This window comes from Pelodiscus sinensis, chromosome 23 (genome assembly GCF_049634645.1).
Source record: "Pelodiscus sinensis isolate JC-2024 chromosome 23, ASM4963464v1, whole genome shotgun sequence".
Taxonomy (NCBI): Eukaryota; Metazoa; Chordata; order Testudines; family Trionychidae; genus Pelodiscus; species Pelodiscus sinensis.
In genome coordinates this window covers 510,219-525,270 of record NC_134733.1, presented here as the reverse complement: position 1 = coordinate 525,270, position 15,052 = coordinate 510,219, and the positions used below count along the sequence as shown (strand labels likewise).

The 15,052-nt window shown below is 53.2% G+C and overlaps 1 protein-coding gene and 1 long non-coding RNA gene across 6 annotated transcripts in view; one reads left to right on the top strand and one right to left on the bottom strand.

Annotated features, from left to right (window-relative positions):
- The window catches only part of LOC142819404 (uncharacterized), a 32,567-nt gene extending 18,719 nt beyond the window's left edge, over nt 1-13,848 (top strand). The window contains exon 3 of the long non-coding RNA XR_012897276.1: nt 12,533-13,848. This is a non-coding gene — a long non-coding RNA (uncharacterized LOC142819404). The remainder of the gene's footprint in view (nt 1-12,532) is intronic.
- PLEKHM2 (pleckstrin homology and RUN domain containing M2) overlaps nt 1-15,052 on the bottom strand; it is an 89,989-nt gene that overhangs the window by 1,957 nt on the left and 72,980 nt on the right. For 4 of the 5 annotated variants that reach the window (XM_075906324.1, XM_075906323.1, XM_075906326.1 and 1 more), the window contains 4 exons: nt 13,281-13,346; nt 3,267-3,426; nt 2,241-2,420; nt 2,038-2,154 (listed from right to left, as the gene is read on the bottom strand). In XM_075906324.1, the coding sequence (XP_075762439.1) occupies nt 2,038-2,154; nt 2,241-2,420; nt 3,267-3,426; nt 13,281-13,346 (523 nt within the window). Of the gene's footprint in view, nt 1-2,037; nt 2,155-2,240; nt 2,421-3,266; nt 3,427-9,826; nt 11,928-13,280; nt 13,347-15,052 lie in introns of those variants that run through there. The other variant, XM_075906327.1, reaches the window with a different exon arrangement.

Sequence of the window (15,052 nt, the reverse complement as noted above, 5' to 3'; positions counted from 1 at the left end):
CGGTGGGTCACCGTGGCTGGGTGGCAGTGTAACACTGTACCGCAGAGAGCGGTGGGTCACTGTGGCTGGGTGGCAGTGTAACACTGTGCCGCAGAGAGCGGTGGGTCACTGTGGCTGGGTGACAGTGTAACACTGTGCCGCAGAGAGCGGTGGGTCACCGTGGCTGGGTGGCAGTGTAACACTGTACCGCAGAGAGCGGTGGGTCACCGTGGCTGGGTGGCAGTGTAACACTGTACCGCAGAGAGCGGTGGGTCACCGTGGCTGGGTGGCAGTGTAACACTGTGCCGCAGAGCGGTGGGTCAGTGTGGCTGGGTGGCAGTGTAACCCTGTGCCGCAGAGTGGTGGGTCACTGTGGCTGGGTGGCAGTGTAACCCTGTACCGCAGAGAGCGGTGGGTCACTGTGGCTGGGTGGCAGTGTAACACTGTACCGCAGAGAGCGGTGGGTCACCGTGGCTGGGTGACAGTGTAACCCTGTACCGCAGAGAGCGGTGGGTCACCGTGGCTGGGTGGCAGTGTAACCCTGTACCGCAGAGAGCGGTGGGTCACCGTGGCTGGGTGACAGTGTAACACTGTACCGCAGAGAGCGGTGGGTCACTGTGGCTGGGTGACAGTGTAACACTGTACCGCAGAGAGCGGTGGGTTACCGTGGCTGGGTGACAGTGTAACACTGTACCGCAGAGAGCGGTGGGTCACCGTGGCTGGGTGGCAGTGTAACACTGTACCGCAGAGAGCGGTGGGTCACCGTGGCTGGGTGACAGTGTAACACTGTACCGCAGAGAGCGGTGGGTCACCGTGGCTGGGTGACAGTGTAACACTGCTAGGGTCTCTGTCAGGCCTAAGGAACCGCTGGGGTTACTGCCCGGGATGTGGGGTGCGCATGGCTGTTTGGGAACATACCCAGCCCCATTAAGTGCTTTACCTCTAAAGAGAATCCTGTGCCTGTGAGAATCAGGACAAGCAGCTCTGGCGGAGCTGGGAAGGGTTATGCCCAAGTTATCGTCCACCCTGTCCTGCCTGTTGCAGTCTTCACCCCCAAGACCTCTCGCTCCTGACTTGTGGCACTTGCTGCCATACCCATTCTGGGTCCCCATGGCTCTGCTGATAACCCTGAGTCCTGCCCCAAACCTGCACTGCTCCCTGGACCGAGCCTGTCTTGAGCAGAGTCTAGATCAGGGCTACTCAAGTTTGGAAGCCCCGGGGGCCACAATGATACTCACAGCACATGCCGAGGGCTGCAACTTGAGGATGGCTGCATATACATGCAAATGTATACGCAAATATATGCAAATAACTTATTTCACACTGACGGGCATGAATCAGCCATAAGCCGCAAAGTTGGACCCAAACGTGGCCAGTGTGAGCCAGTCAGCACTTCTCTGGCTCTGCCCACAAGGCTCAGCAGCCAGCACTTCCACAATGCCCCGGCCCCTCCTCCCTGGGGGCTGGCACCCTGCATCCGTCTGTTCCAGCCATCCTCTCCGCTGGCGTCTGTCAGTGCTCACCCCCCCGGGAGACACCTCGCCGTTGTGGGGCGTGTTCCCAGTGGGGCCATGTCCAGTGGATCCCACCCGCGGGCCGCGTGTTGAGCCCACGTAAACCCCAACTGCCCCGCGGGCTGTGTTCAAATGGGCCACGTGAGTAGCCCTGGTCTAGATGATGTACATTAGTGTCCAATTCCCACTGGTCCTAGGACACAAATTCCAGCTGGTTTGTCTCCAATGCAGGCAGTGAGCCACAGCCTCCCGTGAGAAAAGCCCTGGGACATCACCAGGTGTGTGTCTTGCCCACTGCCTCCAGGCACACCCCTCGGCTGCTGTGCCCCACGGCCCCAAATCCAACCTGCAGAAGGCAGGACTAGGGGCTGCCCAGCAGGCTAAGTGGAGCTTTGCTGCTCTTCAGCCCTGAGCATGGAGGCCAAGAGTCAGAACCCGACCCACCTGTAGGCAGATGCAGGCCAACCCTGCAAGGTCAGACGGGCCTCCTAAAGCACCTCAGGCGGCTCTCCCTGTGAACACGGAGCTGGCGCGGCCCGTTTACCTGGTAGATATTTCTCCAGACGGTGCCCAGTGCCAAGAGGAACCGCTCCAGTTCTGTAGTGCAACTAAAGTACAGGACCCAGGGGGGCAGGAACTGGTTGCGATCCTGAGCAAACTCCTAAAGAGCAAGAGAGAGGCACAGCGGTTACGTCCTAGAGCCGGCTCCCCTTCGGATGCATCAGGCTCCGGGCCGCCCACACTCACGATTATACAGTACTCCTTGCCAGCCTCCGTCGAGACAGCGGCGACGTCCGGCAGCTCCACGGTGGCCAGCGAGCGGAAGAAGCTCGTCTGGCAGTCCTCGTGGCAGGTGAAGGCCTTCTCCTCCGTTAGGACAAGGCAGCAGGGGATGCAGGTTGTGGGGACCCCACTGTGGGGGATAACCTGGGTGGGGGAGGAAGGCGATAAATCATTCGAAGCAGCCGTTCTCTGCTGCCCAGCCAGCCCCAGCGAGGTCTCGCCCCTGTGTGTGTCGGAGGAGACGGGTCCAGGCCACAGCTGGTGTAAATCAGTGCAGCTTCGTTGGAGGCGCCCGACCTCCCCCAGCTGAGGCGCTGGCCCTTCTCCAAGCTCCTACTCAAGTGCCTCTGTAGCTGCAGACCCTGCACCAGGCCCTGCCTCACTCTGTCTTAACGATCCTCGAGAGCTGCCTCCAGGCGGCCCTTTGGTCCAGCCAGAGGTGCCCTGGAAATACAGGTGGGCTCTGAAGCCAGGGCAATTCTGCTGGTTGATTGGCCAGCTGCTTTCTTGCCCCAGGGGACTGAGCCCCACACCCACTCCTGAGCCTGGTCTCCTTCCCGGCAGGACAGTCACTGCCCCAAGTCCCTCGGCTGTCAGGCTGCATCCCAGATGGACACCGAGGCGCTATGGAAACGGGCCCTTCAGCATGTGGGGCTATGGACACAGCAGATTTCTCAGGGTTACAGGCTACAAAGCCAGAGTCACTTTAAATTGCTGGTGCCAAGGACCAAGCCCCACCCCAGCCCATTGTGGAGAGTGACCTCCTGCTTCGGGCTGATCGGCCACACAGAGGGGTGCCAGTGAACCCCAGGGAGGGGCCAGAGAGCCTGGCTGTGAGGCGGATGGGATCGTGGACAGAAGTTTGTGTCATTTGGAGAGGACGTGGGTGCTGACTGCAGCGAGCTAGGCGAGGTCCCAGTGGCTGGCAGGAAAACGGATCATGGCTTGGATGCCATGTGGCCCCGTGCAGCGCCCATGGGAGTGGCTCACCCCTTTGGAGACAGCCTGGCACAAGTACTGCATCCAGTCTGCCATCTCCTCCTCATTCTCAGCGCTGAGCTCCAGGGAGGGACGGTCGGTCAGGATCACCTGGAAGGAGTGGGGGCGATCTGTGGTGTTTGAGCGCCGGCACCCGCCACACTGCTCCCCCCTGACAGAATCAGAAAGAGGAGATCAGAGACCGAGGGACTCCTGGGAGAAAGCAAAGGCCGCAATGCACCCAGCGCATGGGCAGGCAGCTCCCAGAGGGGCAGCATGTGTCTCAGCGTCACCAGGTGGGACAGATGCTCCTCGCACAGGCCCCTCACTTTTCACCAACCTTCCTCGTGTGGGGTGATTCTGGGGCCCCGCTCCCATGCGCAGGAGAAGCCTGCACAGAATACCTCAATGACTTTCTTGGTATCTTAACTGACTGCTTCTTGGAGCAGCTCGTTCTGGAACCCACAAGGGGAGAGGCTAGTCTTGGTTTAGTCCTAAGTGGCACGGAGGAGCTGGTTCAAGAGGTAAAAATAACAGGACCGCTTGGAAATAGTGACTATAATGTAATAACATTTAATATCCCTGTAGTGGGAAAAACACGTTGGCAGCCCAACACTGTGGCATTTAATTTCAGAAAGGGGGGACTACCTGAAAATGGGGAAGTTAGTTAAACAGAAATTAAAAGGTCCAGTGACAAAAGTAAAATCCCTGCAAGCTGCATGGAAACTTTTCGAACACACCATCATAATAGCCCAACTTAAATGTATATCCCAAATAATAAACACAGTAAGAGAACCAAAACAAAAAAAATGTCATCTTGGCTTAACAACCATGTAAAAGAAGCCGTGAGAGATAAAAAGACATCTTTTAAAAAGTGGAAGTCAAATCCTAGTGAGGAAAATAGAAAGGAACATAAACGTTGTCAAATTAAATGTAAAAATGTAATAAGAAAAGCCAAAAAGGAGTTTGAAGACCAGCTAGCCAAAAACTCAAAGGGTACGTCTACATTGGCAAGATTTTGCGCAATCTTGCCACCTGTTTACACCGGCGGGGAGTTCTTCCGCAAGAACACTGACATTCTAAGGTAACAAATCAGTGCTTCTTGCGCAAGAACTATGATGCTCCCGCTCAGGAATAAGCCCTCTTGCGCAACTGTTCTTTTGCAAGAGGCCAGTGTAGACAGGCAACATGAATTTCTTGCGCAAGAAAATGTCTACACTGGCACGGATGCTCTTGCGCAAAAGCACATCTTTTGCGCAAAGGCACATGCCAGTGTAGAGGCTCTCTTACTCAAATACTCTAACGCAAAAACTCTTGTGTTAAAGAGTATTTGCGCAAAATCTTGCCAATATAGATGTAGCCAAAAAGTAATAGTGAAATGTTTTTTAAGTACATCAGAAGCAGGAAGCTGGCTAAACAACCAGTGGCCCTTGGACGGTCGAGATGCTAAAGGAGCACTCATAGACGATAAAGTCATAGCGGAGAAGCTAAATTAATGTTTTGCTTCAGTCTTCATGGCTGAGGATCCTGGGAAGATTCCCAAACCTGAGCCGTTCTTTTTAAGTGACAAATCTGAGGAATTGTCTCAGATCGAGGGGACAATTAGAGGACGTTTTGGAACAAACTGATAAACTTAGAAGTAACAAGTCACTGGGACCGGATGGCATTCACCCAAGAGTTCTGAAATTGTGGAACTATAAACTGTGGTTTGTAACCTATCCTTTAAATCAGCTTCTGTACCCAACAACTGGAAGATAGCTAATGTAAGGCCAATATCTAAAAAGGGCTTAAGAGGCGATCCTGGCAATTACAGACCAGTAAGTCTAACGTCAGTACCGGGCTAATTAGTTGAAACCATAGTGAAGCATAAAATTGTCAGACACACAGATGAATATAATTTGTTGGGGGAAAGTCAACATGGTTTCTGTAAAGGGAAATCATGTCTCACTAATCTGCTAGAGTTCTTTGAGGGGGGTCAACAAACATGTGGACAAGGGGGATCTAGTAGATATAGTGAACTTAGATTTCCAGAAAGCCTTTGACAAGGTCCCTCACCAAAGGCTCTTATGTAAATTAAGTTGTCATGGGTTAAGAGGGAAGGTCCTTTCATGGACTGAGAACTGGTTAAAAGACAGGAAACAAAGGGTAGGAATAAATGGTAAATTTTCAGAATGGAGAGGGGTAACTAGTGGTGTTCCCCAAGGGTCAGTCCTAGGACCAATCCTATTCAACATATTCATAAATGATCTGGAGAAAGGGGTAAGCAGTGAGGTGACAAAGTTTGCAGATGATACTAAACTGCTCAAGATAGTTAAGACCAAAGCAGACTGTGAAGAACTTCAAAAAGATCTCACCAAACTGCGTGATTGGGCAACAAAATGGCAAATGAAATTTAATGTGGATAAATGTAAAGTAATGCACATCGGGAAAAATAACCCCAACTATACATATAGTATGATGGGGGCTAATTTAGCTACAACTAATCAGGAAAGAGATCTTGGAGTCATCGTGGATAGTTCTCTGAAGACGTCCATGCAATGTGCAGCGGCAGTCAAAAAAGCAAACAGGATGTTAGGAATCATTAAAAAAGCGATAGAGAATAAGACGGAGAATATCTTATTGCCCTTGTATAAACCCATGGTACCACCACATCTGGAATACTGCATACAGATGTGGTCTCCTCATCTCAGAAAAGGTATACTGGCATTGGAAAAGGTTCAGAAAAGGGCAACTAAAATGATTAGGAGTGAGGAACGGGTCCCATATGAAGAAAGATTAAAAAGACTCGGACTTTTCATAGAATCATAGAATCATAGAATAATAGGACTGGAAGGGACCTCAAGAGGTCATCGAGTCCAGCCCCCCGCCCTCAAGGCAGGACCAAGCTCCACCTACACCATCCCTGACAGATGTCTATCTATGTTTTCAGCTTAGAAAAGAGGAGACTAAGGGGGGATATGACAGAGATCTATAAAATCATGACTGGTATGGAAAAAGTGAATAAGGAAAAGTTATTTACTTAGTCCCACAATATAAGGACTAGGGGTCACCAAATGAAATTAATAGGCAGCAGGTTTGAAACAAACAAAAGGAAGTTTTTCTTTACTCAGCGCATAGTCAACCTGTGGAACTCCTCGCTAGAGGATGCAGTGAAGGCTAGAACTTCAACAGGGTTCAAAAAAGAGCTAGATAGATTCATGGAGGTTGGGTCCATCAATGGCTATTAGCCAGGCTGGGTAGGAATGGTGTCCCTAGCCTCTGCTTCTCTGGAGGTGGGTGACGGGAGGGATCACGTGAAGAATACCTGTTGTGATCCCTCCCTCTGGGGCATCTGGTAAGACAGGACACTGAACAGTCTGACCCAGAATGGCCGTTCTTAGCCATGAGCCGTGACTGGCAGGTGTTTGGGGCTGCATGGCCATTGCTACACCGACGATTCTGAGCTCTGATCTAGGCCTGCTCGATGCCTGGCCAGCGCTGGGGCTGCCTGAGGACAAGCTGGCCGAGGCTCGGCCTGGAGTAGGTGGAGGCGATGATGCTTGGACGGGGGGTACCACTGCAGCACCTGTTGCCCAAAGCTCCCGATCCCAGGCTAATGCTAACCCTCCGGAAGCTCTTGGATGCCCAGCTGGCACAATGACACAGGCCTGCTTTGAGCTGTCTCCAGCGAGCTCACAGCCCGCAGCATTCCCTTGGGCACACCAGGCCTTTGCCCCTTCCAGTTGGGCTAGTGCAATCCCCTCTGGGCAGGGCTGCCTCTGCTGACGGCAAAGCCTCAGCTGGCCCAGCCTGCACTGGCTCAATGCTCCGTGAAAGAACCGCCTAGGACATCCACAGGCTCTGCTGTCAGCCTGGACCCTTGAGCAGCAGTGGCTCTCCCACCTGCTTCCAGGGGCAATCAGAGGTGTTGGGTCTAATGAATCTGGCTAGAAACCTGGCTCTGCACCATCCTGGGAGCAGTGAGCAGGTGAGTGGGGCTGGCAGAGAGCCCCTCGAGGGCTGCTGAGAGGCTGGGGAGCGGGGAGGTATTTCTATGGGAGGGTTCAAGCGCAGGGAACTCACTGCCTCTGGGTGCATCTCCAATGCAGCGTGATTTCGGGAGAACAGTGCGAGCGTCTGCACAGCCACTCCGGTCCTGGGAAACGATTTCAAAATACCGGGCGGCTCATTCCAAAACTTGCAAGCCGCATTCCACGAGGAACAACGCCTCTTCCAGAGGAGCTATCCCGGAACAGGCGTGTGGACGCGCCACGCTGCTATTTCGAAGTAGCAGCCCCCGATCCCGCACCCCTGGAGCAGCCAGAACGGTCTCTGCCAGCCCGTAGAGTAGAGGGGTTCTTGCTTCTCCAGGGTACAACACAACACAGACGTGACGTGGCCTAGGCCTCTAGACTCCCAACCCCCTGCATGGTTGCCCCGACTTGTCCCCCAACACTCCCTGCCTCTGTTCAGTCCCTGTCCTCAACAGGTAAGAACCGGTTGGGTCTTTGTCCACGTGACCGTAGGCAACTCAGGCGCCCCCCCGCTGGGCAGTGCTTACAGATACAGGCCAGGAGGGGTCCCCCACAGCCCAAACACGGGGTCAGCCACCAGGGCCTTGGCCACATACTCTCCTGTCAGAGGACTGCCTACTCCTGCCACGGCCAACCTGCTAATGGCTCCTCTGCGCCCTGAGCGATGCTACTGGAATGGTCTGAGTCCTAGGACCCCTTCTGTGCAGTAACCTCACTTCTTCACCCCTTCTCGTGAAGCAGGCAGCAGAGCTAATGGGAATACGGGCTGGGGCTCTCACAGATTTCACAGGCACCTGTCCAAATACTTAGGTCTAATGCGTCGAAAAGAATTCACACTCTATAATCGGGGAAATTGAGGCACAGACTAAGTGACTTGTTCAACGTTAAGAACATAAGAACAGCCAGACTGCGTCAGACCAAAGATCCTGCCCAGCGTCCTGTCTGCTGACAGTGGCCAATGCCAGGTGCCCCAGAAGCCTTAAGTGATTCATCCTGTCACCCATCTGCACCCTCTGGTAAACAGAGGCCAGGGACACCACTCCTTACCCAGCCTGGCTAATAGCCAGTGATGGACCTAACCTCCAGGAATGTATCTAGTTCTCTTTTAAACCCCCTTCACAACCTCCTCCGGCAAGGAGTTCCACAGGTTGACTGTGCGCCGTGTGAAGAAGAACTTCCTTTTATTTGTTTTAAACCTGCTGCCCATTAGTTTCATTTGGTGGCCCCTAGTTCTTCCATTGTGGGAACAAGTAAATAACTTTTCCTTATTCATTTTCTCCACACCGCTAATAATTTTATAGACCTCTATCCTATCCCCCCTTAATCTCCTCTTTTCTAAACTGAAAAGTCCTAGTCTCTTTAATCCAGTGGTAGCCAACCCGTCGATAGCGATCGACTGGTCGATTGGGAGGGCTCAATCAGTCGATCGCGAGGCATTCGTTCGGGGCCCCCCAATTCCCCCCACCCCCAAGAAGCCCCACTACCTACCTCCGAAAATGGAGGTAGTAGCGGCTTCCTGCGGGGTGGAGGGAAGTCCGGCAGCTGTGCACCACTTCCGGGGTTTCTGGAAGTGCGCTGCCTGCTCCCCTCCTCCAGGTCTGTGGCGTGCCAGGAGGAGGTAGGAGTCCCGGAGGAAGGAGCATGTTGGGGTTTCGGGGGGGGGGGGAGGAGAGGCACACACCAGGGCTCCCCTCCTCTGCGGGGGAGGAGTCCTGGAGGAGGCTCTTGCCAGAGCTTCCCTCCTCTGGGAGGGGGGCAGGCATGTGCTGAGGATTCCCTGCCCCAGCCAACACCCTGCCCCCTGTTCCCACTGGCACTCTGCCCCCCACTGGCACCCTGTCCCCACCCCCTGCCAGCACCCTGTCCCCACCCCCTGCCAGCACCCTGTCCCTTGCCTCCACTGACACCCTGTCCTCTGCCCCAGGCCCTTGCCCCGAAACCCACTGGCCCCCTGTCCCTTGCCCCAGCACCCACTGGCACCCTGCCCCAGCACCCCGTCCCCTGTCCCGGTACCCCCTGGCATCCTTCCCCAATACCATGTGCCCTGCTCCCACCAGCACAGTTGTGAGGCTTGTGGGGGGTTTGGAGGAGTTTTTATTTTGCATCTCACTTGTGTGGCCCCAATTGACTTTTCTGTGGGTCAAAACAGGTTCCCTGCCCTTCTCAGAAATAAAGACAATGCAGAAACTTTTTGGCTGTGTCTACACTGCACCCCTTTTCCGGAAAAGGGATGCAGATTAGACACTTTGGAATAGCAAAATCCGCAGGGGATTTAAATATCCCTTGCGGTATTTGCATTAACATGGCTGCTGCTTCTTTCCGGCTTGGGGATAAGCGGGAGAAAAGTGCCAGTCTAGACGTGGTTCTCCGGAAAATAAACCCTTTTCCGGAGGATCTTTTATTCCTACTTGAAAGTACCCCAACCCTACATCTGATCCCAAAACTGCCCAGCCTGGAGCCCCCTCCCCGAGCCAGCATCCCCTTCTCCACCTCCTCCTGCATCCAGATTTCCTCCCAAAGCTTGCATCTCTCACCCCTTCCCACACCCAAACCCCTCATTCCCACCCCAGAGCCCACACATCTTGTCTCAGCCCAGAAAGAGTACGGCTAGACTGCAAGAGTTTTTCAGGATTCTGGAGATATCCCAGAAAAACTCCTCTGCATCCAGGGATGTGTTTGTTCTTCCGCTTCTTTTAGTGGAAGAGCAAATGTACTGTTTCGGTCACCCCTATATTCCTCTTTCCACGAGGAATAAGGGGGCTTCCAAAAGAAGGGGTTTCTGACATTTGGTCCAGTCTAGACAGGTCAAATGTTGGAAAAACTTCTTCCTACAGAAGAATTGTGAAAAAAGCAGCAGTATAAGGGTTGGGGATAGCAAGTGATGGATAGGAGGAGAATAGAGAGGGTAGGGCTTCGAGAAAGGGGCAGGGCGGTAGATCTTGACTTGATCTGTCATTTAAAAAGTGATCTTGGGTGTAAAAAGGTTGGAGACCGCCTGTTCTAATCTCTCCTCCTTTGGGACCCGTTCCAGACCACTAGTATTGGTAAGGAATGGTGTCCCATTCTGGTTTAAAGCTCTTCACAGTTTGCTTTGGACTTAACTATCTTGAACAGTTTTGTATCATCTGCAAATTTTGCCCCCTCACTGTATACCATGTTCTCCAGATCATTTATGAATATGTCGAATAGGATTGTCCCATTATGGACCCATGGGGGACATTGTTGGTTACCTCTCTCCATTCTGAAAACTGACCATTGATTCCTACCCTTTGTTTCCTGCCTTTTAACCAGTCATCAGTCCAGGAGAGGACCTGCCCACTTATCCCATGTCAGCTCATTTTGCTTAAGAGCCGTTGGTGAGGGACTTTGTCAAAGGCTTTCTGGAGATCTAAGTACGCTATATTCACTGGATCCCCCTTGTCCATATGCCTGCTGACACCCTCAGAGAACTCAAGTAGATTAGTGAGGCAGGATTTCCATTTCCAGAAACCATGTTGACTTTCCCCCCAATATTTCTGGTTTTCACTATAGTTTAAACCAATTTGCTCGGTCCTGAAGTTAGCCGTACCAGCCTGTAGTTACCAGCATCACCGCTAGAGCCAATTATTGGTGCCACATTAGCTATTGTCACGTTACTGGATTTTGAGGGGAGCAGACAGATCACTGCTGTACCCATGGGAGGGGAGGGTGTTGGCCCCAAAAGACCTCCAGGACGGACCGGGCCGGGTCTGGGCACAGCTGAGGGCGTCCGCTCAGGGAGAATTGCTTAAATTTGGGGCTCCTTACAAACCCCAGACTGGAGACCTTTCCAAACAGGCCACAAACCAGTCCCACCGAGCGCTTCAGCTGCCTGCCTGAAGCCTCATGAGCAAAACCCCTCCGACACCCCAGCAATATCCGTGCCCCAGATGGCCCTGGGCCTCATACACCGGTGGGGGGTCTTAGAACTCAATCCCACCTACCCTGAACAAGTTCTGTCCAGTTCCAAGAAACCAGCCATAGATCCCTGGTCAATTTACCCTCTGGACCTTACCCACAAATCACGCTGAGCCAAGCCTTTAGCATCTAACATCTAAAGGTTTATTACTACAAGAAAGAAAGAAAGAAAGAAAGAAAGAAAGAAAGAAAGAAAGAAAGAAAGAAAGAAAGAAAGAAAGAAAGAAAGAAAGAAAGAAAGAAAGAAAGAGTGAGGTTGTTAAAGTATCAGACGTTACATGCATCGAATCTCCCAGTTCTCGATGCAGGCTTGCAGCAGAGATATTATAACTGCTGACTTAAAAGTCTTTGATGTACATCCTACACAGGTCTTTCTGGCTCTTCGATCCCTGCACTGCTGCCTCTGGGATGAAGGGCTGAGCTGAATACCAAGTTGGAGTCCACCACATGGCCTATTTATCCCTCCTTCCCGGTCTCTTCTTGGCTGCAGCAGGTCACCTGGCCCATGGCCTATCCTGTGTCCCCTGCTGGTAGCCCTTAGGTATCAGTCACCATTCTTGATGTGTGTCCTTGGCCTGTAGAGCGCTATTGTTCCATGGAGCTTTGCTCATTAGCATGTCGATGGGCAAACATTCCTGGCCCATTGCTCTGCCTCAGACAGAGAATCTTTCAGCATCAACACAGAGTTCATATTTATAACTCCACACACAGACATTATACAGATCTATGAAGAGCAGATACAGAATCAGTAGAAAGTAGCTTTTGTTTGACCCCTCACATGGCCCCCTTTGTACCACTTTTGGGGCAAACACCCTCATGGGCACAGCAGTGATCTGGCTGCTCCCCTCAAAATCCAGTTACGTGACAGCTATCATCCGATCATTTGGTACAAAAGCTGATTTAAAGGATAAGTTCCAAACCATGGTTAGTAGTTTCATATTTGAGTTCTTTCAGAACTCTGGGTCAATGCCAGCTGGTCCCAGTGACTTGTTCCTGTTCAGTTTATCAATTTGTTCCAAAACCACCTCTAGTGACAGTTCAATCTGGGACAATTCCTCAGATCTGTCACCCACAAAGAATGGCTCAGGTTTGGGGATCTCCCTCATGCTTGAGCCATGAAGATGGATGCAAAGAATTCATTTAGTTTCTCCACAATGACCGTATCATATCTGAGTGCTCCTTTAGCAGTTCAAGCATTGTGGTCCCTCTGGTTTTTCCTGCTTCTGATGTACTTAAACATATTTTGCTATTACTTTTTGAGATTTCAGTTAGCTGGTCTTCAAACTCCTTCTTGGTTTCCTAATTATGTTTTGATACTTCATTTGGCAGAGTTTATGCTCCGCAAAGAGATGGTGACAGAGCCAGGAATGGAACCCAGGAGTCTTGGCTCCCAGATCCCTTCCAATTTTAACTTAACACAGACAGAGAAAAGCTTCTGTAATGCTGCATTTCAGACCAGCCAGCTGGGTCTCAGCAGAGAGAGACTGATTTTTGGGCCCCAGGATCACTGCTAACAGCACAACCACTGCTGGGAATTCCCAAACAATTATCCCCAGAAGACTTGTACTTCAAATGATCTTAGTGCTAGATCAACAGTCCTGGAGAGTGGATGGATTCCTTTATCCCCAGTGCCAAGTTGCCTCATCTCACCAAGCGCAGAAACCTGAGCCCCAATCGCAGGGACCTGGGGAGCGAGTCCAGTCTCCCTAGGCCTGAGGCCGTCTGTATGGTGATCTGTGACAGCGCAGACCCTGCACATTAGGGACTGGCCTAAGATCTGCCCCCAACTCATTTCCCACAGCACCAAATACCCCTCGACTGTCAATCTCTGGTGCAAGGCTCCAGCTCCCCTCACTAACTGGCCACGGCTCTCCGCATAAGGCTGCCGTCTCCTGTGGTGAGCGACTGGGAAATGCAGAGATGCAGCCGCCATCCTTAGAGCTCATGGCCCTTCCACGCCAGACCCCCTCACTCCTGCCACAGACGAGTTCTAACGAGACCAACCGATGCCTCTGGCAGGTCCAACGTCAGTGGGAAGATGAAGGCACCACAGCCAACGTGCCTCCTGCCCACTTACCCCATGTTGACGGAGAGCAGAGGGATAACGTCCGTGCGGTCTGGGTACTGGTACAGGATCCCATTGCTGCGATTGGAAACACAAGACAAAGCCGGGAACTCAGCTAGCGCGGTTGACCAGCAACACAAACCTCCCCACGCTTTAGCCCAGCAGCTGTCTCATAAACTTCCCTCCCTCCTCCACACTGGATTCCTGCTGCTAGCACTGCGCAGCTGTGACAGGACGGAGCTTCGCCGTGCTCTGGACGGGTGGCTGTAGCTGTAGCCAGTGTCCTGCACAAGAGCAGGTCAGCTCCACACCCAGCAAGGGGCTTTGGCACAATGGGATGAATGATCGAAAGCTGGGGAGAGGAAAATCAGGTGCCAGGGCTGGATCCGGACCACCCAGCTGATTAGCAGAGTTGCAGACTTACAGCCGGCAGCCTGTGTTCAGCTGCCCCTCCTCCACCTTGCTCCGTCCTGCAACCGAGCTGCTCCCAGGTTCTCCTGCTCGCTGGGCAGAATGGGGCAGCACTGAAGGGGGAGGGGGCTGAAGTCAGGGTGCTCCCTTTCTGCAGAGCAGGGGTCGGGGAGAGGGAGACCCACAGCGGAGCTGCTCCAATCTGAAGCATGGACGGTGACTCAGAGGAGTGCCTGCCTTAAGAGACAGAGCCTGGGTCTAAGATCTCAGTGCCTCCCCTTCTCTCTCTCTCTCTCTCTCTCTTCCTCCCTCCCCCAATACCTCAGCTCTGCAGCGCGAGGGAGGGGGAGACAACAGAGCAGGACAGCTTTCCCTGTCTTAAAGAGACAGTGCATGATTTCTCGGAAACATACCCAGCAGCAGCTGGCACACACATGCTGTATCACTGTCACACACCCGCAGTCTGTCACACTGTCTCTGTACTTCACACAGTCTCTCTCTCTCTCACACTGACACACACCCTTCCATCTTGAAGGCCAGGACTCTAACAGGGTTCACAAAAGAGCTAGCTAGATTTCTGGAGGTTGGGTCCATCGATGGCCATTAGCCGGGCTGGGCAGGGCTGGGTCCCTGGCCTGTTTCTCTGGAGGCGGGTGATGGGAGGGATCACGTAAGGATTCCCTGTCGTGTTCCCTCCCTCTGGGGAGCCTGGCGTTGGCCACTGGGGCAGACAGGACACTGGGCTGGGTGGGCCGTTGGTCTGACCCCGAGTGGCCGCTCTTATCCCTGCCCCACACTCTCACTCTGTGTCGGAGTCTGTCTCAGTGTCTCTTTCACCCTCCTGCACTCGCTCGCTCTCTGTAGCCCCCGCCCAGCCCCTCCCGCCTGAGGCCCTGCCTCTCACACTCCCCTCTGGGAAAATCCTTGCCCGCCCCTGCTCTGCAGGGCTCTCAGCTCTGGCTCTCAACAGTCACAAGGGCAGCAAGAAGAGTCATTTACAGCAGGCAGCTGCTCCAGGGTTCAGCTCCCAGCGCCGCTGCTATGTATGAGCAGCGCTGGACACAAGTCTCTGACTCCACCCCGAGTCTGCAGGGTCTCTCGGCTTTACTGTCCCGGCTAGGCCTCCCCAGCCATCAGAGACCCTGGGGGCAGCTGCAGGTGGGGTCTGAAGCTGTGAGTGGTGTGGAGAAGGCCTGCTCCTGGATGCAAATTAGCCTTGACGTATGGGGCCAATCTGCTATGGTCAATAAGGGCTGATGGCCAGGCTGTCCAGGCCTCAGCACACGAAGCCCTTTGGACCAGGCAAGATGGCTGCCGCACTGCCTCGCCTCCCCGAGCACTTCACACCCCAGGCCAGGAGAGCCCCCCGTAAA